The 27,937-nt window shown below is 35.5% G+C and overlaps 1 protein-coding gene across 4 annotated transcripts in view; it reads right to left on the bottom strand.

Annotated features, from left to right (window-relative positions):
- LOC115877801 (ryanodine receptor) overlaps positions 1 to 27,937 on the bottom strand; it is a 135,916-nt gene that overhangs the window by 54,416 nt on the left and 53,563 nt on the right. For 2 of the 4 annotated variants that reach the window (XM_030894115.1, XM_030894116.1), the window contains 14 exons: positions 27,758 to 27,857; positions 24,523 to 24,721; positions 23,331 to 23,555; positions 23,129 to 23,265; positions 21,600 to 21,773; positions 21,407 to 21,542; positions 18,425 to 18,599; positions 18,007 to 18,296; positions 16,911 to 17,085; positions 16,654 to 16,851; positions 14,774 to 15,132; positions 14,583 to 14,720; positions 14,365 to 14,517; positions 2,604 to 3,016 (listed from right to left, as the gene is read on the bottom strand). In XM_030894115.1, coding sequence (XP_030749975.1) covers positions 2,604 to 3,016; positions 14,365 to 14,517; positions 14,583 to 14,720; positions 14,774 to 15,132; positions 16,654 to 16,851; positions 16,911 to 17,085; positions 18,007 to 18,296; positions 18,425 to 18,599; positions 21,407 to 21,542; positions 21,600 to 21,773; positions 23,129 to 23,265; positions 23,331 to 23,555; positions 24,523 to 24,721; positions 27,758 to 27,857 — 2,872 coding nt within the window. The remainder of the gene's footprint in view (positions 1 to 2,603; positions 3,017 to 14,364; positions 14,518 to 14,582; positions 14,721 to 14,773; positions 15,133 to 16,653; positions 16,852 to 16,910; positions 17,086 to 18,006; positions 18,297 to 18,424; positions 18,600 to 21,406; positions 21,543 to 21,599; positions 21,774 to 23,128; positions 23,266 to 23,330; positions 23,556 to 24,522; positions 24,722 to 27,757; positions 27,858 to 27,937) is intronic. The other 2 variants (XM_030894117.1, XM_030894118.1) reach the window with 1 other exon arrangement.

Here is a 27,937-nt window from a genome sequence, read left to right as displayed (position 1 = left end):
TTTATATCTACTTCTAACAGATTTCTTAGTTGCTCGGTTACCCAAGTAGCTAATTCAAAGTCCTTTAGGTTTCTGTGGTCCCGTAGCCCAAATATTATCAAATTGTTCTTCCTAGCTAATTTTTCTAGTGCTTGTACCCTGTATTCTATATCGTTTAATTTACTTTGTATTACAGTAATACTCTCCTTTAGAACTTCCGTTTGAATTGACAAATCCTCTCTCACCGTTTTAATGTCTTCTTTTAATTCTTTTTTGCTGTTCTGTATTAAAGATTTGATTTCTTGAAATTGTTTGAATATGAGCGTATCTACCATTCTTACGGTGTATATTATATATTATAATATCTGTTACTCAAATAAAAAATATTGCAATTGGCAACGACGTCCGCTGTACTTGTCCAAAACTAGGTCAAATAATTATTGTTAATCGATTTATGTGATGGTTCAAAGTCCAAAGTTATTGCCACGGCGGGGCGTTTTCTAACAAATTTGCCTTTTTAAAGATGATTAGCCGTTCTAATTATGGCACTTCTTTATTTAAAGACTAAAGACTTACTTTGTCAACTACTTGTAACACTGTATTTAATTTATTCTAGCTAGGAACCACAAAAAACTCAAAAAATTTCTCCGCGATTACAACATTAATCTATATATTTTTAGTGATTATGTCAGAAAATAATTCTTTTTGATGAATGTGGCTAGTGCTTTACGAAACACAGACCTGGTCATCCCAAATTTGATTATAACATAAATAACATATTATGACCTTTATCTGTTAAATATATAGACCATGGATTCAGAATGTAACCAGATCGGTATATGAAAATTTATGTATAATAAACTTAACCTAAATGTTTATAAATGTTAATGTATCTATTTCAGTGTTACCATAAGATCGAAAAAAAAACGGCGTCAAAGACGGGTGAGGAATAACAATTGATAATCATTTTGGAGAGGTCAATTACTTAGCCTGCACCCTTCTTTATTTTTTAATGGCGCTTAAAAATGTTGTAATTTATTTTTATTTGAGTAAAAATGATTCTTAAATAGTGTAGTTTAAAATATTTCTATAATTATATTAATTTTGAAGTTTTATGTCAAGTTTTAGTAAATGACGTGTAGATACTGGCCTTGCCAAAGTTATCATGGATTGTTATTTCTAGCCATCTATTTTTTTGATCATATGGTAGGTATATTAAAGCTTCATTCAGAACCTCGCAATTAGTGGAATAAATTAGTGGTTTCAATTAGCGTAGAAGTGTGTTCCTTTAATTTCAATGTAAGCATTCAGAACGTCAAAATTAGTGGTAGACATTTTCAATTAGTAAAAAACACTGGTTTTCAAAACTTTTAACTTTTCCATTAATTATACTTCAAAATTGGCAAGAAATGTCATTTTGGCCTTTGATTATCTTCCGTCAAGAGCAATTCATTATTAAAAGCTAAATATTAGGCTTTCTCTATGGATACAACTGACTAACGCAAGCTGTTGCTAGGATATTCTACTAATTTTAATTGTGTTTTTTAAACGTTGTGAATGATCGTAAACTAAAAAGTATAAAGTGTAATTGAAACCACTAATTTATTCCACTAATTGCGAGGTTCTGAATGAAGCTTAATACTGACATTATTGTGTTATATTAACATAAATTAATAGTTACTTTTGTATCTAGTGCGCGAATTGCTACTCTGGTGACCGATACTTAAATTTTTTAACAAGGCGTAGCCGAGTTGAAAAATTAGTCGAGATCACCAAAGGAGTTCGCGCACGAGTTGCAAACAACATTTTTTCTACAAACACTAAAATCGAGATATCCCTAAAAATTATTATTATCTATCAATAATAAAATTCAAATATCAAATAAAATTTTAGAGTGTCAAATACCGGGATCAAGTACCTTTACATCAAAATTGGATAGTGTCTCAAGTCTCAAAACCCCCATAACTCAAGCAAAATCAGAACTATCTAGTTTGGGATTAAATATTGGTTCGTGTACTGGTTGTACTATTAATGTTAATATTGTAAATAATAACTAGAATATGCATTAGTGTTAAGTTTGATATTAGTTATTTGTTTATTCTTGAATATTTCGAAATAAATAATTCATGATTTAGTTCTTCATTTTCCAAAAATCAAAATTCCAAAATCCCATATAATTTACATGCAGTGTACGAAAGAGGCATTTCGCGCATTACTTCGCGCACCGTGTCATGATCACGTAGAAAAATGAAAAAAAGTGTCACTTCACACATTGCTATCAATTCGCGAACCTTGTCATTTTTTGACGTTTGTAGAAAAAATACTTTTTTTAATATAAAATAAGATTCTTTTAGGAACAACAAAATTCAGTCAAATTTAAAAACAAAATATAAGGTAATGTTATTAAAAGTAGTTATAGATCAGCAGTGTTATGTTGCAATAAAAGCAAATTCCTTTTTAGTGAACTGATGAGCATGATGTAGTGATTAATGATTATTACCAAATAAAAAGACATAACATAGTAAACATATAGTTTAGCAATATCAGTCAGGCTGTTTCTCCTGCAAGAAACGTCCGTGTTAAGAGTAGTAGCTGCCGTTGGTGGTTGGTCAATTTTCACGTACCTTGTTCCTTAAACTTACACAAGATGGCGTTCATCTGCTCCCTTGGCGGACACCGGAACTCCTTCGTCTTCTTAGCGGCCATAGCCGAGGGCAAATCCGACTGCTTGATCTCGATGTATCTGCGCAACTGGTCGGTTTGAAGTTCTCCGACGAAGTCGTGGCTGAAAGCGATGATCGATTCGACTCTGTGGCGCAGCTGGATGTCGCACAGGTGGTGGAGGAGGTAGCACATTTGGAGTTTGGCCCCCTCGGCCATTTTCATCGAGAGTAGGCCTTTGCGGTGCTCGTCCTTGCCGTCTTTTTCGAAGGTGGGGTCCCACGTTTCGGGGCAGATCATTATCAGGAGTTTTTCCACGTGGTCGTCGCTCAGCATTCCTACTAGGAGCAGACGGTCTACTAATTTGAGTAGAGGTCTGTTATAAAGGTAAAACAGAATATTTAATAAATCAATAAAATACATACATACACCGGGTGTTTTTTAAAACTGGCTCACTACTATAACTTTTTTATTTTTTCCGATAAAAAAAAACTAGATTTGGTATGTTAGTATATGACATAAATCAGGATTGATTGGCGTATTCAGTTATTTTCGGTCATTTCCTACTTCACCGGAAATGACTGTAACTTTTGGTTTTAAATGGTACCTTCGTATTTTTCCTCTATTCTATTTTTTTCGTGATCGTGTAATGTTATTTTCCTGGCCACCGTTATAAGGTGCCCAAATCGTAATTTTAATTATAACTAAATAATTATTTTCAAATAGAACAAGAGTAGCTCATTAGCATACTTGGAAAAGGCATATTTACGAATTTATTGGGACCACATACTTGGTCTTTCATGTAATAAAATTGTCGTTCTGAATATAGCCAAAGCACTCTAAATTAAAATTTAAAATACTATTTATAATACCTATGTAATATATAAAACTCTCGTGTCACAGTTTTAGTTAACATACTCCTCCGAAACGGCTGAACCGATTTTGATGAATTTATATATGTATATTCAGTAGGTTTGAGAATAGGTTTGTCATCTAGTTTTTATACCCTTAAGTGATAAGGGTGGTCCACCCTATTCTTTTATTTTTCGGACAATTTTTATTTTTTATGATGTGGCATTAAAAAATACATACAACCCTAAATTTTCACCCTTCTACCATCAACCCTTATTTATTAAATAGAAAACAAATTTCTTGCAGTATAGGTATACAGGGTGGCCCATCGAAAACGTTCCGCAAGGCATAACGGCCAGGGTCATTTTTTTTCAGAAAATCCAACAACACGTCAATTTTGTTTGTGAGGGGGACAACTTTTGCCCCAAAAATGATTGCAAAATCTTCAACCCTCTAAGCGGGGGTGTCATCCCCCAACTTTTTGCAAATGGGAAGGGGGGTCAAGTGGCACCGCAATGAAAAGAGCTTTCTCTTCTCTATATTTCCCCGCTTCGTTTTTGAAAATCGGTCGAGTCATTGAGAAAATATTGTTGCGGGCCGGTGTGGACTCGACCTAACCTCACAATATGGCCCGCCCTCGGATGACCTTAACATCGCATAGACACCGCAATGATTCATTCGTTCGAGAAGAATCGAGACCCACTAGAATGGACTAGTACATACGAGAACATTCGAAAACCTTCTCTATGCGCCTAACGATCTTTGGACTATTCTAGATTTCTTTTACCTGTCGGTATAAAAGCCGGCGGCAGTGGCCTAGAGAGGGCAGTTATAAATATACCAGTGCAGTTGACGCGCTAAAATTCAAAATAAATTCTTAGTTATAAATCGTTTGTAAATAGTTCTATAAGTCTTTTATCGTTATTGTTTTCGTTAATTAGTGTTAAATAAATAGTGTTTAAATAAATTGTGACTTTCTATCCACACGGAACCGACGAAAAACGTAACAATTGGTGTCAGGTGTGGCGTGTGTGATAAGAAAAATAAAAAGACTAACAATGGCTCCGAAGAAATTGTTGAAAGACTTGAAAGTGTCCGAACTGAAATCCATATTGGAAGAGAGAGAGTGCGAGACAGATGGAAAGAAAAGTATTTTGCAAACCAGACTGAGAGACGTTTTGAGGGAGGAAGGCGAGGATCCGGACACATTTTGCTTTGAGTTCGAAGGTGACCTTGACTCGTGCCTACAAAAATTAGAAGATAAAATGACGGAAAACTCTCAAAAATTAGAAGACAGTTTGAATGACAAAATTACAGAAAATTCCCGAGAATTGCAAGACAATTTAAACGGCAATTTGAATAATTTAGAAGATAAAATCAGTGATAAAATGATGAAAAATTCCCAGGATTTAATTAATATTTTAGAAGATAAGATCGCAGAAAATTCTAAAGATATACAGGCCAGCTTTAATAATAAAATACAGGAATTAGAAGAAAAGATAATAGATACACAAGATAAAATAACAGAGATTGAGGAAGATGTAAATAGAAAAATCGAAATTTTAAAACAAGAAATAGAAAAGGCCAATTCACCAAAATGTCAAGAAACATCGGAGGCACCGAAACTAGTCGAAAATAAGTATATCTCAAAGTCAGTTATTAAGCCTCCACAGTTTGACGGAAAAACCGCTTGGGCCAATTATTTTTGCCAGTTTAGGCCGCTGCGAGAGCGAACGGATGGACAATCGCTGAAAAGGCTACCGCTTTGACTGTCGCACTGCGAGGAGATGCGACTGATATCTTGCAGACATTGTCACCATCGGAACAGGGAGATTATCAGCAATTGGTACGACATTTAGAAATGAGGTACGGCCAAGCTCATTTGGAACATGTCTATCATTCCCAGTTAAAAAATCGCATTCAAAAGTCAAATGAGTCTCTGCAGGAGTTTGAAGCCGACGTAGCCCGCCTCGTTCGCCTTGCGTACCCTGCTACGCCCGAGAATGTTATGGAGCGGTTGGCAGTACAGGCATTCTCCGACGGCTTACGTGATAACGAGACGAGACAAGCACTTCTCCTAGCCCACCCAACGCACTTGGTGGATGCTTTAGCACGTGCCCTAGAATTTGAGGCCGCGAAACAAAATTCTCGGTCTTTAGGAAGAGTACGGGCCATCGACGAATGTTCCGACGAATCCGTGGAAGGGATTGTTCGGAAGGTAATGGACCAGTACATGGGCAAGAAGGGACCGATTCGTCGAAGGGTCGAAATGAAGGGGCACACGTCGACCTGTACCCAACATGCCCCAACGAAAACTGCTCAAGTCGCTTCGCTACAACACAAATTCAACAGCATTTTTGTGGATGGTTTTGTTGATGGAGAGTTCCGGACCATGCTCGACGAAAACTATCAACAGACCGGACATTCTTAAAACATCGAAGAAGGTTAAAACAACACAATGGCGACTACGTACTGCTACGGGGGGCTCCGCTGCTGTCCATGGAGAAGTAAACCTTAATTTTGTTATTGGGAGCACCAGTTTTGAACATCCAGTGTTAGTAGCAGATATCGAAGATGAACTTATTCTCGGAATGGACATTATGACCACCAAAGGTTTTGAACTAAACTTCAAACAGGGAATTTTGAAAATAAATGAAGAAGAAGTGGTTCTACATCGAAAATGTGAGGAGACGCTTCGCGTGGTGGTAGCAGAAGATGTTTCGATCCCTGAGCGCTGTGAGATATTTTTGGATGGTTGCCTGGAAGGTAAAATGAATAATGGGAGTATTATTCTGTTGGAGCCAAGGAACCATGACAGCGAAATAGGACGAGGGGTCGCTGTTGGAAAAGCCCTGCTACGAGCGAAGAAGACTGTACCGGTGAGAGTAATGAACACGAATTATTATTCTGTATCCTTGAAGAAGGGAACCCTGTTAGGGTACTGTTGTTCGGTCTCCTCAGTCATTCGAAGCGTGGAAGCCTCCAAAGTTTCGACTTCAAAAATTCCGGACAAAATGGTGAAGGAGTTAGTAAACGTTAAAGGATTATCTCCCGAAAATAGTAGAAAATTGAGAAACCTAATAATCAAGTATCAAGACGTGTTTGATAAAGGAGAAGCAGGAGATAGAGGTCGTACCAATTTAGTACAACATAAAATTGACACCGGAGATGCACGACCAATCAAACAAAATCCGAGAAGACTTCCGCTCGCCAAACGTGAAGAAGCTGACAAAATCCTTCGAGAAATGAAAGAAGAGGGTGTCATCGAACCATCTAACAGCCCGTGGACATCGCCGGTAGTACTAGTAAAGAAGAAAGACGGTACCACCAGGTTCTGTGTTGATTATCGGCAGCTCAATAATGTTACCAAGAAGGATAGCTATCCTCTGCCGAGGATAGACGATACTCTAGACACACTGGCGGGGTCAACGATATTCTCTACATTGGATCTGAAGAGTGGATATTGGCAAGTCGACATGGCGCCGAAAGACAGAGAGAAGACAGCGTTCTCGGTGGGCTCCGGACTGTGGCAATTTACCGTCATGCCTTTTGGATTGTGCAACGCGCCAGCTACCTTTGAGAGACTAATGGAGTCTGTGTTAAAGGGACTATCCTGGACTACCTGTTTAGTGTACCTGGATGACATCATAGTGGTTGGGAAATCCTTTGACCATCATCTGAAGAATTTGGAAGAAGTTTTCAAGCGACTAGGAGTTCTGGTTTGAAACTTAGCCCCAAGAAATGTCATCTGTGTCAAGAAAAGGTACACTACTTGGGCCATGTAGTCTCCTCCCAAGGAGTTGCGGTAGATCCACAGAAGACCAAGACAGTGGAAGAGTGGCCGATACCTAAAGATAAACATGAACTACGAAGCTTTTTGGGACTATGCACATACTATCGACGCTATGTACAGGGTTTCGCCACCATCGCAAAACCATTGACCAGACTTACCGAAGGCGAGAGGCGTTTCTCTTGGGACTCAGATTCTGACGAGGCATTCCGAAAACTGAAGAAGGCCCTGACTAGTGCGCCCATACTTAGCTACCCTTTTGGCAACGGAAACTTTATATTGGATACCGACGCTAGCAATGTTGCATTAGGCGCTGTTCTGTCTCAGATCCAGGATGGTCAAGAAAAAGTCATTGGTTATTTTAGTAAGACCTTGTCAAAACCGGAAAGGAACTACTGTGTAACCAGACGAGAATTACTAGCAGTAGTTAAAGCAGTGGAACACTTCTACAAGTATCTCTATGGAAGAAAGTTCTTGTTAAGAACAGACCATGCTGCTTTGAAATGGCTGTTGCAGTTTAAGAATCCTGAAGGGCAGGTAGCTAGATGGATTGAACGATTACAAGAATTTGACTTCGACACAGAACATCAAGCTGGGGCAAACCATCGAAATGCCGACGCACTTTCCAGAAGACCTTGCGCTAAGGACTGTAAGCATTGTTCCCGAGCAGAAGAGAAAGAAGTGAAACTCCTAAGAACAACTGTGGTTAATGATAGTTGGCAACCCGAAGATCTTGCAAATGACCAAACCAGTGACCCAGAATTAGGTTTAGTAATTAACTGGAAAAACACAGGCCAAAGACCAACGTGGGGAGAAGTTTGCAGATATTCGCCGAACGTAAAGTCGTACTGGGCCCAGTGGAATTCCTTGGTAATAGATAACGGACTACTTCGCCGTGTGATCGAGAGACCGGAGGGACAAGAAGAGAGAAGACAGATCGTCATTCCAAAGAAGAGGGTCCCAGAAGTCTTGGAGGAAGTTCACAATGGAACCAGCGGAGGACATCTTGGTGTTACCAAGACACTTGGCAAGCTGCGTGAACGGTTCTACTGGGTGAACTGCAAAGAAGATGTGAGGGCCTGGTGTAAGAAATGTGACATTTGCGCAGCCATTAATGGGCCACAAAAGCGTGGTAAAGCCCCTATGCGCCAGTACAATGTTGGTAGTCCCTTCGAACGAATAGCGATCGACGTGGCTGGTCCTTTCCCGGAGACGAACGATGGCAACAAATACATTGTGGTAGTAATGGATTACTTCAGCAAATGGGTCGAGGCCTACGCGTTGCCAAATCAAGAAGCGTCCACGATTGCTGATGCCCTTGTTAAAGAATGGATCTGCAGGTTTGGTGTTCCCATGGAGCTTCATTCAGATCAGGGAAGAAACTTTGAGTCCAATCTGTTCCAAGGCGTCTGTGAAGTCCTGAACATCCGCAAGACCAGGACGACTGCTCTACATCCACAATCCGATGGGATGGTTGAACGCATGAACAGAACTATCAACCGTTATCTGGCCAAAGTAGTCTCTGACCACCAAAGAGACTGGGACAAATTTCTTCACCTGTTCCTGTTGGCCTACCGTTCATCCGTCCAAGAATCTACAGGGCAAACTCCAGCCAGCATCGTTATGGGACGGGAAGTGCGCCTACCCTGTGATCTGAAATTTGGTTGCCGACCGGGAGAAGAAGTCGCCGGAGAAGATTATGTCCACACACTACGTCAAAGGATGGACGACATTCATCAGAGAGTCCGCCTAAATATTCAAAGTGCTAGTGACCGAATGAAGGAACACTACGACATTCAAGCTGAGCATGGAGGATACCAACCAGGGAAGTTGGTGTGGCTATATAACCCGCAGAGACGTCGTGGGTTATCTCCGAAGCTACAATCCTCGTGGGAAGGGCCATACGAAGTCATGGATAGAATTAATGACGTCGTATACCGTATCAGAAAATTGCCAAAAGGAAAACCGAGGGTAGTCCATTTCAACCGTTTGAGCCCCTACCAAGGCGAAATAGAAGATCGTGCTGGGACCGTGAGAACCTGCAGCTTTGATCCCCCTGATTCGGAGATGTCCTTTGACGATTTCATGGCCCGATACAACAGCAGTGAGAAGGCTCGCTATGGTGTAACCAAAGAAGATCAACGAGACCTCTTTTCCGTGCCTCCTGATTATTCGCTCGCTCATTGTGTGGCTCGAGATTTGCGGATGTCCAGAGGAATCGCTGCGACGTTCAATGAGAAGTTTGGGCGTGTCGGAGAACTACGCCGACAGGATCCAGAGGTTGGAAGCGTCTTGAGGCTAACCGACAATGCACATGGTCAAGCAAGGCACATCTTCTACCTGGTCACCAAGGAATGGTCCCCGAGTAAGCCGACTTATCTCAATCTATGGAAGACCCTGATTGAACTGAGAGAAGCCCTGCTAAACAACAACATTGCACGATTAGCCATTCCGAAGCTGGCGTGTGGACTCGATGGTTTGAGTTGGCGTACAATCCGGAACATGATTGAAGTCTTGTTCAGATTTACGGGAATCGAGATCCTCGTTTGCTGCTACAACCCAAAGCTGAGATCGGGAGAGAAAACTGTAGACTGCTATTTCTACCAGACTTCGCAATGTACCAGGGGCCAGCTTTGCAAATACCTTCATTCACCGTGTACATCTCGGGACGAGCATGTGCCTAAGAAGGGGGCAGTGTTGCGGGCCGGTGTGGACTCGACCTAACCTCACAATATGGCCCGCCCTCGGATGACCTTAACATCGCATAGACACCGCAATGATTCATTCGTTCGAGAAGAATCGAGACCCACTAGAATGGACTAGTACATACGAGAACATTCGAAAACCTTCTCTATGCGCCTAACGATCTTTGGACTATTCTAGATTTCTTTACCTGTCGGTATAAAAGCCGGCGGCAGTGGCCTAGAGAGGGCAGTTATAAATATACCAGTGCAGTTGACGCGCTAAAATTCAAAATAAATTCTTAGTTATAAATCGTTTGTAAATAGTTCTATAAGTCTTTAATCGTTATTGTTTTTGTTAATTAGTGTTAAATAAATAGTGTTTAAATAAATTGTGACTTTCTATCCACACGGAACCGACGAAAAACGTAACAATATGAAGGATTGAAATTTGAAAAGTTTATTTAAACATTTGAGTCCCCTAAATGCAAAACTCGGTATTTGACGAAATTTTGAAAAGCGGGATTTTCGCGCCATTCCCTTGCTTATCATAACATGCACCTTATCTGCTAGTTAGTAAGTTGCTAAACTGTGTATATGTATGTTAAAAATACATTTGAAAACAAAGCTTAAACGCAAAACTCTGTATTTGCTCTCACTTGTCAGATGCAAAACTGTGTAAATGCAATTGGCCAATGGCGTTGCGCCTTATGTGGTCGCGTGATTAAGTGCACGTAGGCATGTTATGCATTATTAGCTTTTTTCGTTTTCCTGTTATTACCGATTCTGAACCGTCCTTGAATTGTCATGCGTAAGCGCAGAAGGAAATATGAAGACATTATTTCATTTGCGCATGCGCTGGAGAGTTCTAGGACGATTCAGAATCGATAATAACAGGAAAACGATCGGACCTATTATTTTATCTGGATTTGGTAAAGGGCAGTAGTAATAATTACCATCGCTCGTGTTTGCCATTCTTCGTTAAAATAAAAATTTGTGAAATTGGCAAAGGTAGAAAACGAACAGTAAACAGAGAGATGAAGACGGCTTAATTATTATGGAAGAAGAAAATCCAGAACTTAGAATCTAAGCCCTTGTTGTTTGGAACCTGTTTCCTAAAGTGCCTAAGAACCTGCATGTTTTTTAGTTTAGAAAAGTTTCTTTTTTCTGTTCTTGTTTGTAAGGATTATTATTATTCCAAGGACTTGGAATTTGAAAGTTTGCTTTTCAAAGTACGCACCTGTTTTGTTTAGTTAGTTAGAAAATATTTTTTTGTGTTAAAATATAATGTTTTAGCACTACTTTGTGCCTTCAATTTAAAGAAAATGGGTTTAATCTGAAAGTAATTTTTAAATTCCACTAGTATATATTTATGGGTATGGGCAATTTTGAGTAGCAAACTGGGTATTTTCAAAACACAGGTGCAAAACTCGGTATTTTAATTTTAAAAGTTAGTTTTTTTAGTTTTTGGTAGGATTTCAAATTAAAAAGAATAGTAGTTTTAAATCGATATGACTAGAGTTAACTAAAACCAAGATTTAAAACAAATCCATATGTATTTTAATAAGTGACAAATTTTTTGGTTTCCTGAACATTTGCGTGACTAGCAAATACCGAGTTTTGCACTTAGGGGACTCATTTACCAGAGTAAATGATAAGGATAAGTTCCTTCGACCAATTTGCTGTTTTTTCTTATTATTTCTAGATGTTTACGCATTTTTTCACTTGCCACAAGGTTGAACGATCAGGTGCGGTAGTTGCTAGATAGCTGTTCTGTGACTTGTGCGTTGAAGTTCTTCTCAATATCGTTAAACTTTTTAACAATTATCGTGTACTCACTTGCAGAAAAAGTGGATATAATCGAACTTTATTTTAAAAATAATGAATGTGGCAATCGGTTTGCGCAGATATTCAATGAACGCCATCCCGACAAACACCTTTATGGCAAAATTGTTCGCGATTTAGTAGCAAAATTTCACGAAACTGGTTCCGTTATGAATAAAAAGAGGCAGAGGGAAAATCCTGTAGTAAATGAAGCTATGGAGGTATTCGTATTGGGCCAAGTTGCCATGAGTACAAGAAAATTAGCCAATGAGACCGCGACCGGCGTGAATCGTACAAGTGTCCAAACAATATTAAAAAAACACAAGTTCCACCCGTACAAAATTCAGTTGGTACAAGAATTCAACGAAGACGATTTTGATCGTCGCGAGCTGGTATTTTTGGAAATTCTATTGTAGGTCAGTTTAACGATATTGAGACCGCACCTAATCGTTCAATCTTGTGGCAAGTGAAAAAATGCGTAAACATCTAGAAATAATAAGAAAAAACAGCAAATTGGTCGAAGGAATTTATCCTTATCATTTACTCTGATAAATGTTTAAATAAACTTTTCAAATTTCAATCCTTCATATTTTCTCAATGACTCGACCGATTTTCAAAAACGAAGCGGGGAAATATAGAGAATAGAAAGCTCTTTTCATTGTGGCGCCACTTGACCCCCCCCCTCCCATTTGAAAAAAGTTGGGGGATGACACCCCCGCTTAGAGGGTTGAAGATTTTGTAATCATTTTTGGGGCGAAAGTTGTCCCCCTCACAAACAAAATTGAACCGTGTTTTTGGATTTTTTGAAAAAAAAATATCCTGGCCGTTATGTCTTGCGGAACGTTTTCGATGGGCCACCCTGTATAATTAAATTATATAAGGATTCTTGCCACTTAACTGCTGATATAGAAATTTAATTCTACGCTGTGTTTGTCATAATGTGGATCAACCTGCTCTCACTAATGCTTAACTATCTCTGCGCTGTGGTTGTCATTTTATGGATCTACCCAAGCTCACCTGATGATGGAGTAGGGCTCCGAAAACCGGTAGTGAGGCTCTACGTTTGTTGACAGTATATTTTTGTACATTTGTGCCTAGCCGTAAAAATGCTTTAGTTTTATACCTAGGCGTTAAAAAACCTTTTTATAATGTCAATCAAGTTGCAAAAATTAATACTTTTGTGACGTTTGAAAAATAAACAATTATCCGTTGTGAAATAATTAATTCTTTGTCTTATAAAAATGGCGCAGTCAGTAGGATTAACAATATGATTATGCTTTAAATATCCATTTATGGTTTTCTAGCCATATAGAAACGAATACTTACATTTTTTAGTAGAATTTTAAGCCTTATCTATTAAATTTTCTATTGGGACTAATATTTTATAAGTTATTTTAGAAAGAAACAATCGAAAATTCAATTGCATAATTTTTTAACTAGGATTAGTTTATATACAGGGTGGTCCGAACCGTATTCCGGAAACTTCAGCAGCATATTCTACAGATAAAAATAAGCAAAAAAGTTCGTATAAATGTATGTCCTAAAATGCTTAGTTTCAGAGATATAGAGTGTAGAAGTCATGTTTATTTCGATTTTTTCCAAATAATTTCTGATGTAACTCCAATATTTGGATGAAAATTGGTGTCTGGGAGTTTTTTGACATGAGAAATTTGATTTTGATGTCAATATGACTCCTGTTAGTAGAGGACGCCACCTACATATTTTTTAACTGGTTTGAAGAGTAATAACTTTTCGTCCGTACCTGTATAAAACTACTGAGTAAAAAAATATACATTTACTACATTTTTTACGTAAAAAAGGTCATTTGGTAATAGCTACGAGTAATGGTTTACGAGATATTTGTAATAAAAATCATCAATACCTGTCATCACTGACATAAATTAAACATGTTGACTAAATAGTTATTAGACTGAAATCATAAATTTGGAATGTTTTTGTGCCAAATGTTCAACAGAAAATGTTTTATCATAATTTTTTGCAGAAAAAATTATTATTAATTTAAAAAAATAAAAATTTCCCAAATTTATTATTTCAGTGAAATAACTATCTACTCAACATGTTTATTTTTCGTAATAATGACATGTATTTACTATTTCCATTCTAAATATCTTAAGAACGGTTGCTGGTAGCGATTTTTACAAAGAGATATTTTTTACGTAAAAAATTGCAGAGATGTATATTTTTTCGCTCGGTAGTTTTATACAGGTACGGAGAAAAAGTTATTACGCTTCAAAACAGTTAAAACACATGTAGGTGGCGCCCTCTACTAGTAGGAGTCGTATTGACATCAAAATCAAATTTCTCATGTCAAAAAACTCCCTGACACCAATTTTCATCCAAATATTGACGTTACTTCAGAAAGTATTTAGAAAAAATCGAAATAAAAATGAAAATTCTACACCCTCTATCTCTGGAACTAAGCATTTTATGACATACATTTATACGAACTTTTTTACTTATTTTTATCTGCAGAATATACTGCTGAAGTTTCCGGAATACAGTTCGGACCACCCTGTATAGAGCAATAAATAAATAAACGTAAAATTCTAAACTCACAAAAATAGGTTTTCGTTTGAACCGCCTATAGGATCCCTATTGTGTACTTGGTTGATTTCAACCGACTCAGCTAAGGCGGTCATCACATAGTCACGAACCACATCCAGCGGAAAATAGGGTGAATACAAACTCTTGATATTTTCGATATTGTCGCTGAAATCAAAAACACAATTCAAAAAATTTTCGTGTATTATTGCATATTTCAAAGATGTAGGTACCTTATTTCCGAAGTTTTCATTTGTGGTACTACAGACTCTATTTGCAATCGTCTTAAACTGTGTCCCATTTCTGAGTCTTCATACAAGTCTTTTAATTCTTGACCTAAAGGTATAACATACTCGTTCTTACAAACCTCCCTATAATTATTAAGTATTAATATTAAGCTTGTCAAATAAAATTTAGTTCTCACATAGTAGTTGCTGTTGCTTCCAAATGCAGTGATATCAACAAATCGTAGAATCCTTGTCTTAAAGGACCGCTCATATACTCAGACTTGATGGCGTAAAGCAGTTGTTTTTGATCAACGTGCTTGCATAACACGTGAGCTGCTTTATAGTTGCTCTGGTAGCACAGGGCTGAGTACAGTGTAAGAGTATGGGCATGGAAGCTCAGTAATTTATCCATTTCTATCAATTCCAAGATGTCGATACAGCGATCTTCTTCTGGGATATGGAGGGCAAGCATGGAAATGGGGTCTTCACATAACATCGACCATCCTCGTATGTCGGAGAGTTTTAAGGCGTGGACTTGAAGATTGTGATTAGGAACCTAAATAAATATACAGGGTGTTTCAAAAAACATGTGCCATCTCTCGTGGGGAGATTCCTCACGTAAAAATAGGATTTATTTTCATATCAACATAGGTCCGATTCTGCTTTGTTTCGTAGCTACAGGGTGTTAAAGTCTTAATATTTTTTAGATTTATTATAATTTTCTTCCAAGTGCTTTTAGCGATTCAAGTAAAATTTTGAGGGTAAAAGTTACTATAAGTGCTACATATTTAAAATGTTGCGTTTATCTCATCAAGGAGACCGAAATCGACAAAATAGCAAGAGACAACTTTTAATTTTACAACACAATTTTGACAACTTTATTAAACGATCTACACAATATTGCTAACAAGAGAAAAAAAATCACTGGAGCACATGTTTTTTTTAGAAAAATATTCCAGTGATAACCCATATGCACGTCCCTGGTAAATATGTCGACACTTTTTTAGCTTTAAAATATGTCGCATTTATAGTAACATTTACCCTCAAAATTTCATCCAAGTCGTTAAAAGGACTTGGAAGAAAATTATAATCGAAAAAATATTAAGATTTAACACCCTGTAGCTACTAAACAAAGAGAAAGTCTTATTTTTATGTGAGGAATCTCCCCACGAGAGATGGCACATGTTTTTTGAAACACCCCGTATAGTGTATAGGGTATTTCTGAATAAACGTCCGATATTTCAGAATGATTTTTCAAGTATTTTTAAGACAAAAAGTTCATATAAAGATGTGTTTTAAAATGCTTCGTTTTCGAGATACAGGGTGTCAAAATTTAAAAAAAAACAGTTTTTTTATGATAGCATAAAAAAACTTCGCAGCCACACTAAATATTTTTTTGAAATTTGGTGCACATCTTTTTACCGTTAAGGAGCATTTTCTATGAAAAATGTTTTCTAAATTTTTACCAGTAGCGTTTGTACAAAAAAAAGACAAAAACGAATTTTACATACAATACACTATATTATCATATTTGAGTAATTTCCATGCATTAAAGTGGTTTTTATTTTTTTTACGCAAAAACCATGCGGTCTAACTAAAAAGCCAAGGGACATAATTTATTCTAAAATAAATGAGGATTCTAAAAATAATTTCTTTGTAAGAAAAATCGTGAAGTAGTACCATTTTTTACGAACGTCATTTGTAGAAATATGAGATATTTTTCATCGAGAAATCTGGTGAAAATGGTGAAAAAACGTGTACCAAATTTCATAAAAATATCTGGATTGACTCTGAAGATATTGCGAAAAAAAATCTTAAAACTTTGACATTCAAAAGTACTACTAACTTGTATCTCAAAAACGAAGCATTTTAGAGAACACGTTTATATGAACTTTTTAGGTGAAAAAAATCGATACTTATTCTGAAACACCCTGTATAAAGCACTAAAAAATAAAGAATATTGCTGTTAGCGTGTTAAAGAAATTAAAAAATGCTGTTCCTAATTTGAACTTTATTGGTAGAAAGAACATTAAACATTTCTCTCCATTATTACAACACACTCTTTCACGAGACTTACCCTAGCCCACTGATGAGGCTTCAAGCACTGAACCTTCAACCTAGGTGGAAATTGTGGTATAACATGCTTAGCGCTATTTTGCAACACTGCTGCTGATAGAGGAAGACTGGTAGATGTCCTACCCAGCTCAATTTGCATGATTTCTTTGCTGGTGGCTTCCACGAAGATTGCAGGAAATAGCTTAGTCTCTGGCTCCATCTGAAATATATTAAATAGTTACAATATGGTAATATAAGTAGAATTAATATTCAAATGACCTTGAATCTGTGCGAGGTAGGTTTACCGTCACATGTGAATGTGATGATGCCAGTGGCAGCGTCCAGGAAACACCCAATAAACATGCCTTGCGAGGCACCTTTGCCTGAAGCATCTTGGGTCACTTGGTTGTATAGTTCGTCGGCCCTGACCATGTAGCAGGATTGTCTGTCAATGCTAAAGAAATATATAACAAAATTAGACCTTAAATAGTATAGTCTTTATAAAAACTTTAGATGTCTATTTTTAATTAGAACTTAACATAATTTGTTTTGTTACTTTACTGTCATCTTGTTGACAAGAAAATTAATCTTTAAGTAGTTTTAAAATAATTCAGGTTGACATCTAGGCCACCTCAGAACCTTTTTATCGATATCAGAATACTTTGAATGCACTCAAAAATAATTGAAGGGTCCAGGTCCAATTTCTTAATTTTAGAGTTTTACAATATTATACGTCTAAATGGTCGCTACAAAATGTATAAACTCTGCAGGGCAACATATATGCCTAGTAAAAATATACAGACAGGGCAAGAACCTGATAACCACCAGCCGTCCAGGGCTCTCCTGTAAAATTAGTAAAATGGCGCTTATCATGTTTTTCTCCTGGACCCTTCAATTCCATACGTAGAAGTTAAATTGGGAATGTAGATAATCCATAAAGGCCGCTGGAGATACGAAACAATGAATCATCTGCTGATAATTTTTGAAAACAAGAGAGCTATACAATAGACCTAAACTTTCTAATGGCATCACAAAAATTTATTTGGCAGAAGAAATCCGTAATTAAAACAAAATAAAAGTAAAAAATAGTGCTGAAATCGTATAATTTTGGACTTAAAATCATGGCGCAGTTGGTAGGATTAATAGTCTTATTATATTTTCTATATCCATTCCAGGTTGTGTAGACATGTGGGAAAGGCAAATTTAACACCTAACGAGGTGAAAAAGTTAGCTCCGAAAAAAGGTATAACCTTTATTAAAATCTTGAAATTACTGGATCTATAGAGGCCACTACCCTTAACAAAATTTGCTAAGTTTAAAAAGGAAAGGTCTTAATTTATTAAAATTTAATTATTTCATTTTAGAATATACTTACCATTCAATGATTCGGTTGTATTCATCAGCAATAACTACGGATGATTTCAATACGTGGTTTTGGTTGAATTCTTTGCTGAAAAAGTGGTACTGGGTAGTAACCCAACCGATGTAAGTGTGAGTTGGGTCCTGACCAGGAAAAATCCTAACTCCATAGAAATATTCGTTGATCAATTTCAGACATTCTGCATCATATATTTCGTTGCCTACTGCTTCGATGTCTGATGTTTGGGGAACAGATAACTGTTTTTGTTGACGTTCTGGGATGGAAGGTACTTGCAATGATTCACCCTGAAGAAAAAAAAAACATAATGTGGAACAATGATAATAATACAGTATTATCAGCGTTTCATGATAGTTTATTAAAACGCATAGGTATTTCAATCAAACTTCAGGTTAAAGATGTTTTTTTTAATTACCGGTAAAGGTTTGACAGTAGGACTTCTTGACAACATGGTGTTGGACAGACCTACAGATCTAGCTGTTGGTGTCATTCCTGCACCAATTCTGACAGAGTGGGGCTCAGGAGTACGACCTTTCTTGTTTTTGACGCGTTCCGCGCTTGAAGTGTCACCACGTTTTTTGGAGAAAAATCTATAAAACAAATATAAAAATACAAGATTATTCAATAGTATAGTCTGTACACCAATCGTTCAACGTTACGATCAGTACATACAAGGTTTACTAATAAACATATTAGAAACAAACGGATTTGAACTTTGAATAAAAAGATTAAGGAATAAGGAAAACATAATGGAAACTAAAAAAAAATAAAAAAAATAAGGAAAACATAAAGGAAACATCAAAAATCTTAAATCGACCGTGACGGGACTCTAACATGGCCGACTTAAATTCCGGTTTATCAGTGCCGTTTTAATTTTATTCCAAACGTGTAAAAATATGAGGTAGGGTAGACGTGGGGCAGACTCAATAATATGTTGTTTTACTTTACGTTGTGAATACATGTTGGTAGTTATTCAAATTATTATAAAAATATATAAGTCTAATAAAAATAGAACAACACTGCTTGTCAGAAGTGTTTACAAAAAATAGATGACTTATAATAATTATCTATTAATACAAACATATAAGTCAAATTGATGTATCTAAATTCATTGCATCTAATCTTTGACAAGTAGTAAATAAAAACAAAAATCAAAGAAAAAAATATACAATTAGTTAATTTTAAGTGAATTTCATAAATGATCGGTTTACTACACATACAAATGTATATTATATAGTCACTTACTAGTTATACTAGCGCAAAGTTATTCCATTATTTCCCTTGATTTTTGACCGAGATCTACCGCACGCTACACAACCAACTATTTTACAATCTTTTTCGATAAATCGCAATAGTGTCACTGTTAATTTAAGTTCTGCCACAATTTCCTTACTACCTTTAAACAACTATCAGTAGCAGAATAAATAATAAAAACATAAAATAAGCTCAGCAAAGACTGACAAATCCACAAAATTTCAAATCAAATTCAAATGTGTCTAGCGAATCGTCAAACAGAACTGTCAAGGATCCCCACCCTAGAGTCCTCTTTCCGTCGACCATGCGTGAATACATGGATATCATTACTCCTTCCTTAATCTTTTTATTCAAAGGATTTGAATTAATTTTGTTGGACAGCACAACACAGTTTTTTGATACTGATCAATAGGCATGGTGCATTCTCCGCCGGTACTGCCACCGCCGGAGAACTCGTAAATAACGAATACATACAAATACACGGGTTTAAATGGCGAGTAAACGAAAAAATTAGTATACAGGGTGTCCCAGAAATAAGTGCAAGTATTATAAGGAGTGGTAGATCTCGATAATAGAAACATATTTTCTCTTTATCGTTTTTCAAATAAATCCAAAATAACGGAGTTATTTTACTTTGAAAATTTCCAAAAAAATGATTTTTTGCTAAAATTTTGAGAACCACTGGATCTTTTCTGGATTTTCTTTCTTGTAAATTTAATCTAATACCTATTTTGCCATATTATCAAGAAATTATGTTTTTTAACTAAAAACTAAAAAAAATTCCAAAAATTTTTTCAAAATATTTCGAATTTTCAAAATTTTTTTTTTGCGAAAAAAACCTCATAGGGGTGTTTCTGGGGTTGAACTATACTACCAGTTAAAATACTTGCACTTATTTCTGGGACACCCTGTATAATTATTCTAAAAGTGTTAGAAAGTGTAATTTGTGGAAATTCTAAACAAAAAAATAAAAAGGTAAATATATTAATATCTTTCGAAGGTCTAACTTGCATTATAATTTATTATTCCAGTTAAAACAAAAATTAGATGACTTCAGCTATGGTAGCGAGCATAGTTTTATCACCGGTTTTGCTAGTGGAGCACATAATTAGAGCTATTTCGGCTATAACAATTTTTTTTAAGGTACATAATTATAATTTTAGAAGATGTTTATAAAACATTTAATCACTAGTTATTAAAAAAGTATACCGTTAATATTGCAAATTATATTTCATCCTCTCATAGTAAATCTCTATTTAATTTTTTGATTATGGAACGAGCACTTTGTTTCGTCCAACTGCTTGAATCCATTTTTGCTATTGATCGAATCGGTGTAAGAAATTATGAAGTTATAAAATGTTGTTTCGGGAGAGTTGAATATCCGGGAAAGTTGAGTTATTGAATGTTATTGCACCCAACAACGCCCTAATTACCCTCTCCTTTACGCGTTAATATTTTTTTGGTCAATTTTATTAACATTTGAAATTGTCACAACACAACAAGACGCCTAGTTCGAATTCTTTTTCACTTATTTTTTACTACCCGGAACAGCGTTACATCACACAAACCTAACCTAACCTCGTACCTGACTGTTTTATAGTCTCGATAACTGCACTAGCAAAAAACTAAAATACTTAAATATTATGACAAAACCCCGATTTCAATATTATTTTAATACGATCGGCATGACGGCGACGTGAGCAATATATTGATATTTTCTGATTTCTGCCGTAGAGTGCGCTGCGATCGGAATTTGTTGAAATCAACTGAAATGCACCAAGCCTATATCCATCGACAGGATCATAACCTGTATAGTGAAATGACAGTTACTAGAAACAATGTGTTTTGATTTGCAAAACGTCATGATGATATCTACAATCTATTTAATCCCCTTTTCATGGGAAGGAAAGAGTACGATATAAGAGTACGAGGAATATGACGTAACGTTGAACGATGGCTGTAAAGACTTTACAATTATAAGTATTTTAAAACAAATTTATTTGTTTAAACTCGTAAGTATAAAGTATAATCAAATTCACTAATTTATTCCACTAATTGTGAGGTTCTCAGTGAAGCTTAAATCCTCAATTTTTCTAGAAAATACTGTATTAACACTGTCAAACAAAGTATTTGTAATTACTACCTGAAAGGTGATCTTCCTCTCTTTTTCTTATCTTCAGCCTTGTCCACTACAATCTGTGGTGCCGCATCGTGATACCTGTGCATATCCAACTCACTGGTGGATCTGTGAACACCTCTAGTACCGTTCATAGCCAAATCTAACGAAATCAATCACCTTAAATATAAAGAAAATAATTTTAACGTTTGTATCTTACAATTTTCGTCAAATCCATTGACGTTGGCATTTCTGGAAAGGGATCCTTTCCTTGGTGGACGAGCCGGCATTGCCTTTCCATGAGTTGGAGATCTGGATAAATGTTGTTGTTGCTGTTGCTGTTTGAGGACTTCGTCAGATTCAACAGCGTCTTCGGAGTAGTTCCTATGAAGCCCTAAACAATATGGGTAATTAACGTTGAAATTAATGTTTTTTTTTTAATAGAACACCCTGTATATTATGTTTTGTTAGATGTCTTGTATTTTAAAGTTAAAGCATTTTTGCGCAAATTTTCGCTGTATTATATCACATATGTCTTTAAACAGTAACTTTTTATAAAAGCTACCTTAATGGTTGTAAATAACACCGAGAATATCTGGAAAAACGTTTAAAATACAAAAAAATCCATTTTTTTATTTCTCCACCAAAAAAATTATATACATGGTAAAAAAAACATATATTATATTTTAGAAAGTTTGGCATAGAATTTTGAACACCCTGTATGACTTAAGATTAGGATAGTTATAATAAGTACAGGCCAACTATAATAAGTACCTAGCATAGTTTTGATTTCAGGACACATCTTATTTTTATAGTTTTTTTAGGGAAGGCTGAAAAATATATACTTTTATTTATTTATGACTATGTAAAGTGATTAAGTCAAGGAAGCCAAAAATGTGACAATACACAGGGTGTTCCACTAAAAAAAAACATACCGATCCAAGCTTTTAATTTTTTTTTAAAATTTGTTCCTGAAATTGTACATATTTTCGGTATGCACTTTTTTATAGCACTTTTGAAGGACCCTGTATACGCCTTTATTGACATAAATTGGACTTATAGCGGAGACTCATACATCCGAAATCCGATGACATGACGATCCGACGGTGCTCCTATTGGTCGAAATACTTTGACACCAATTTTTATCCGATATTTTTAACTAATCGTCCGACGTCGTATAAAGTATTTTTGTACGATATTGTGTGTTTTTTACCATCACTTTTTTTGAAAACATTGGTTTTTAAAAACAAGTTTAGTGTGAAGTGGGCAATTTCGGGATATTTGGCGAGGAAGTTATTTTTATAAGTGTTTCTCCAATAAAACATGACATGAATCTCTATTCAATGCAGCAGAAAAATTTCAAAACTGTCAAAATTCGGAACGAACTTTCGGATGTATGTGACTGGCTTTTTTTATTTCACAGGATAACTTCAAATTTCGGATGTCGTACCATCGGATTTCGGAAGCATGAGACTCCGGCTAAGTTTGCAGTAAGGAAATGTATATCATATAAATAAATATTATGAAAAACTTTGATATTTCTTTCCTAAACATTATTATAACAAGCAAAATTGTAGAAACTATAGAAAACTATAGAAAATAGATAAAAATAAAATATTCATGATATGATTACAAAATAACACAATTTTAAATGAGAAATTTAAAAATCAACCTCTATACCTGTCGATCTCCTGAATATGAATCATAATAAAAGAAAAGTCAGAAGAATATTAAGAAATACAACCTTACCTTTAATATCACTCATTGAAAATCCGCTCTTCATGATATTCTCTATGTGAGCTGGCGTCATCTGCTGCTCCACCTCAGCCTTAAGCCTGTGTTGCCTAATCTTGATTTCATTCCAACGTCTCATTTTTTCCTCCTCACTATTTAAACCAAAATTTTAACATAAATATAGAGAGAATAATTTAATAAAATACACAAATATTACGTTATGAACTCTGAGTGGCAGATTACAGGTAAACTGAGCCTCAAAAATTCCCAGTTTGCTTTTTCCATGGTCTCGAAAGTGTTGTGGCTGATTTTTAAACATGGCGGACTGTCAGAGCCAGCTAGAATCCTGGTTACGTCAATTTTTGTGTCCGGCATGTCGTCGGTGTTTTCGAATATGGGTTGGTCTTTAGTGTACCAGTAAGTTACTGCACGGTTCATGTTTCTGTAGAAAATACGATCATTTTTGAAGTTAATGGGTAATATTTAAAATAGAATATTAAAAGTGATTCATAATTCCAAAAAAAACTCTATCCAAAATTTTCTTTTTAATATATTTTTTCTTTTTTTTCAAAATCTCTGCCATTAAGGCTGTATTCCGTTGCAAAACCAGGCGAACCGGACCGGTAAATACGGTAAAGAGCGGTTCCTGAAAAATATCGGTTTGATACGGAACGGTTCGGTAAAATACTGAAAACGTCAAATGTTGACGTTTTCTAAATTTCAATACCTCTATTATAAAATTTATCTTTTATGCATTTTTAATGTACCTATTCTCTGCTTTTACGTTTGCTTCTTCTTTTCAATGGAGTTTAATATTGAAAAGTACTTTATTAATAAACTGTTAAACTCGTTAGACAGCTCAAGTAAAGATTTGCAGGTCCAATATTAAAACAGATCAATAATAAATAAACAAATCTAATCAATATTTTTATTTTTATAGCTTACAAAACATTCACGATTATTTGTTGTCTTGTTTTTCATGTTTTCTTTAAATGTTCCTGACTTTCAGAAACAATGGCTGCATGATAAGTTTAAATGGTCCTAAAAAGTCATTCTATTTACTTGCTTTTGGATGTAAATACAAAATATTATTACAAATTTTAGAAATTAAATGAGAATTTCACTCGAACTTCCAATATTTGCTTGATTTCTGTCACATCAATGACATTGATTGACAAACAAAACCAGAAAAACCAGCTTTGTCGCGCTGGTTAGTTTGGTGACAGTTATAACAGAATTTTTCAGGAACCGTGTTCCGTAATAAGAACACTTTCAGGAAACCGATAGAAACGGAACATAAAACCATAACCAAGGTAAGCAACGGAATACACCCTAAATTATAACGATGTCTAATAAGAAATTTGATGTAGATTTTTATTAATAGATGTAGACAATTCTTATTAGCTTACACGCAAAAAGGTTCGTATCCCTCTTGTAGGCCGCACATTGTGAAATATTTAAGTTGATTCACATCCTGGCCAAAACATAGCCGCGCTTTCTGACCAACACCCAGTGTGAAGGCGGGAACAAAATTATCACCTTGGACGTCAGCAAACGTCGTTTCACCACCCAAAGCGTCCATGAGTAGTTCACCATTCAGTGAGAAACCTTTGCAAAATAATAGATTTTAATATAATAAGAAATGTATGTGTTTGAAAGGTTACATGCAAATCTTTAAAAAAATTGAAAAAATCTTTCAAGCGGAAGTGGGTTAAATTAGTTTAATTATATTTATAGCATATACAGCAGATTCATACTGTACAGGGTGGGTCAAATTCGATGCTTTTAAATGGAAACACCCTTTTCTATAGGAGATAGACAAAAACTAATATCGGTGTCTGGAGCTTAATTTTTGTCAAAAACATGATGGTGAAAACCGCATATACCGATATATGTTACCGTTTCGGAGTTACGGGGGATTTTTCAAAAATATGCATTTTTAACAAATAGCTGCAACTTTTTTGCTATGGAAAATTTTGTTTTTTTTATGAAAACATTTCCAAAGCACCTTTTTACATAGAATTTAATGGTTTAAGTATAATTTTTTTAAAATTAATAATTTAAGAATTATCACCAGAAAATTTGATTTTTTATATGGGACACCCTGTATATTTTTAATTTATTGCAAAGAATTTAAAATTAGCTTTCCAAAAATATAACACCAATTTGATATTTTGCTCAATTCCTCTTCGAGATATAGAGTATATAAAAATTCCCCCGCTTTAAATAAGTAGGCTTTGAACGGCACCGGCTGTAATGAAAAAAAATTCTAGCTGTGAGCATCAATTAAAACGAAAATAATATTTGCTATGAGAGATACAGAATTTTATAACAATTTAAAATATATTTAACCAACATCAACACATTTTAAATATATCTAATAACAATAAAAATAAATAGCAAACCAAAACATGAGATTTTGCTACAGGTGTTCGACATTCGTCTTCTGTTATGAACAGACGGGTCAGTTTTTGAACATTTCTCGCGGAATTCATTAACTCAGTGGGGATGAAAGATACCCTCTCATAACTGCTAAGTATTTCTAATTCTTGTCTAGATTATACGAAAGAATAAGGAACCTTTATTCTTCCGCAAATATATCCATAGGATTAGATCCATGGGCACAAAGTTAGGCGGCCTCGACGGCCAATGGCTGGGATCTTGGTTAGATATTCAATTATTCTTGAAATTGGCTGCAAAAATTTGCTGATAATAACCTCAGGGTTCAGAGGTGGTGCGTCGTCTTGCTGGAAATATGTTTTCGAGTTCCATTAAGGGCATATCATCAAAGGGGTCCAAAGCCTATACTAGTTAAAAGTGGCGAACTTTTAAAAATTCTGTATTTCGAAGGGGATTATAACACAATATCAAGTGTGCTATATTTTTGGAAAGGTAATTTTAAATTCTTTTCAGTTAATTAAAAATATAGAGGGTGTCCTAAATAAAAACTCAATTTTTCTATTGATAACTCTTAAATTATTAATTTTAAAAAAATTATACTTAAACCATTAAATTCTACGTAAAAAGGTGCTTTGGAAATGTTTTCATAGAAATACAAAATTTTTCATAGCAAAAAAGTTACAGCGATTTGTTAAAAATGCACATTTTTGAAAAACACCCCGTAACTCCGAAACGGTAACAGATATCGATGTGCGGTTTTCACCATCATATTTTTGATGAAAATTGAGCTCCAGACACTGATATTAGTTTTCGTCTATCTCCTATAGAAAAGGGTGTTTCCATTTAAAAGGAAATTCCGAAAATATCGCCAATATCGGAAAACCAAAAACTTAAAGTGTGTAAAAATGTATGAAAAAAGAAAATGCTTCTCTCAGAATCGGTAGGAAAAGGGTTGATATTTAATAAACTGTTATTTTTTTAATTGTTATTTGTAAATAACAGTTCGCAACATTTGTTATTTCCTTAAAGTAACAGTTATGAAAATAATGGAGCTCTAATATGATGTAGGCTGACAATAAGCCGTAAAAACAATAAATACTTATATAATCGATCGACCGACTATTTAATTGCATGTGAACGCGGCTCCATAAGGATATATTGGTTACAAATATGCAACTAAATAGTCGGCCGATTAAAAACTGCCTGTCAGCGCATAGCCTAAGACCACGCAATGTGATGTGTAATCAAATATTGGGCCGATAGGCTTCATAAGAATGTATAGTTTTCACTTTTGCAACTAGATAGTCGGCCGACTAAAAATTACATGTAAGTGCGTACCCTAATTATTCTAAAAATACTCACAAGAGAAAGGCAGAAAAATGCATGCTTTATTTAGAAATATGTAATAATTACTTGATTTCAAATATGCGATAATTGTGTTGAGTAGTGTATTTCGAGGATTGTAGGTATAGTTTAAGTAATACACGATTGTTCTTAAATAAACAGATATTACAGATATAGTAAACGCCACGAATGTTTGGGAGTGATTTATCGGTCGCTACCATGTGAACTAATCTGTTCAAGGTCACATAAAACTTAATTCCAGGGCCGTGTTGTTTCAAGTCATGATAATAATCAATATATAATCTGTTGTAATTTGTTGTTTTAACTGTCAAAGTCTTGTCAAAACATATATTTGGTTATAAATATAAAATGGAATGCCCCATTGGTCGCACTACAAGCACACCAATGGACTGACGCACAAAAACGAATCAATCAAACAAACGCGATATAGTATCGTCTTTGTCAATCACGCTAACAGTTTAGAATAAGTAGGAGGAGCGCAGGCAGATGATTAGACCGGGCCTTTAAAAACCTACGTCTGCGGTAAAAATTTACGTTTTTAATGTAAAAATGATAGCGCGCGTGTCGATTCTAACTTCATCAAGCGATGAATCACTCACAAACATTCATGGCGTTTACTTTAGTCATGGCAAAGTCACGGTAAATTTACATTAACAACAAAATTGTGAAAAAAAAAACACGCACCTTAAGTGTTCTCCATATTTGTAAATTGTTTTTTATATTGGCGATATCTCTAGAAGATATCTCTAAGTTAATTTATATTTAGCCGATACATTAAAAATTTAAGCAGGTTCGGATTTTAAGCTTGGAGCTGTGATTAAAAAGTGATGCTTGTAAAGCGTAAAGCAACGCGTTCTTGGACTTTTCAAGCATTCTTACTTATCGTATGATCGATTAGATCGAGAAATACACCGACAACATCTCCCACTTGCCACTGTTTTCCGAAAGATTCGGCAGAGTTAGAATAAACTTTTTCTTCCTGCGGAACAAAACAGACATATAACGATATCAGTGATGGCCAAAACAAAGATATTTAAAAATAATACAGAAAAATCACGT

Source organism: Sitophilus oryzae, unplaced genomic scaffold, assembly GCF_002938485.1.
Source record: "Sitophilus oryzae breed Bouriz unplaced genomic scaffold, Soryzae_2.0 scaffold_1499_pilon_pilon, whole genome shotgun sequence".
Classification (NCBI taxonomy): domain Eukaryota; kingdom Metazoa; phylum Arthropoda; class Insecta; order Coleoptera; family Curculionidae; genus Sitophilus; species Sitophilus oryzae.
The sequence above is the reverse complement of the archived record's forward strand: the minus strand, read 5'-3'. Positions and strand labels throughout refer to the sequence as shown.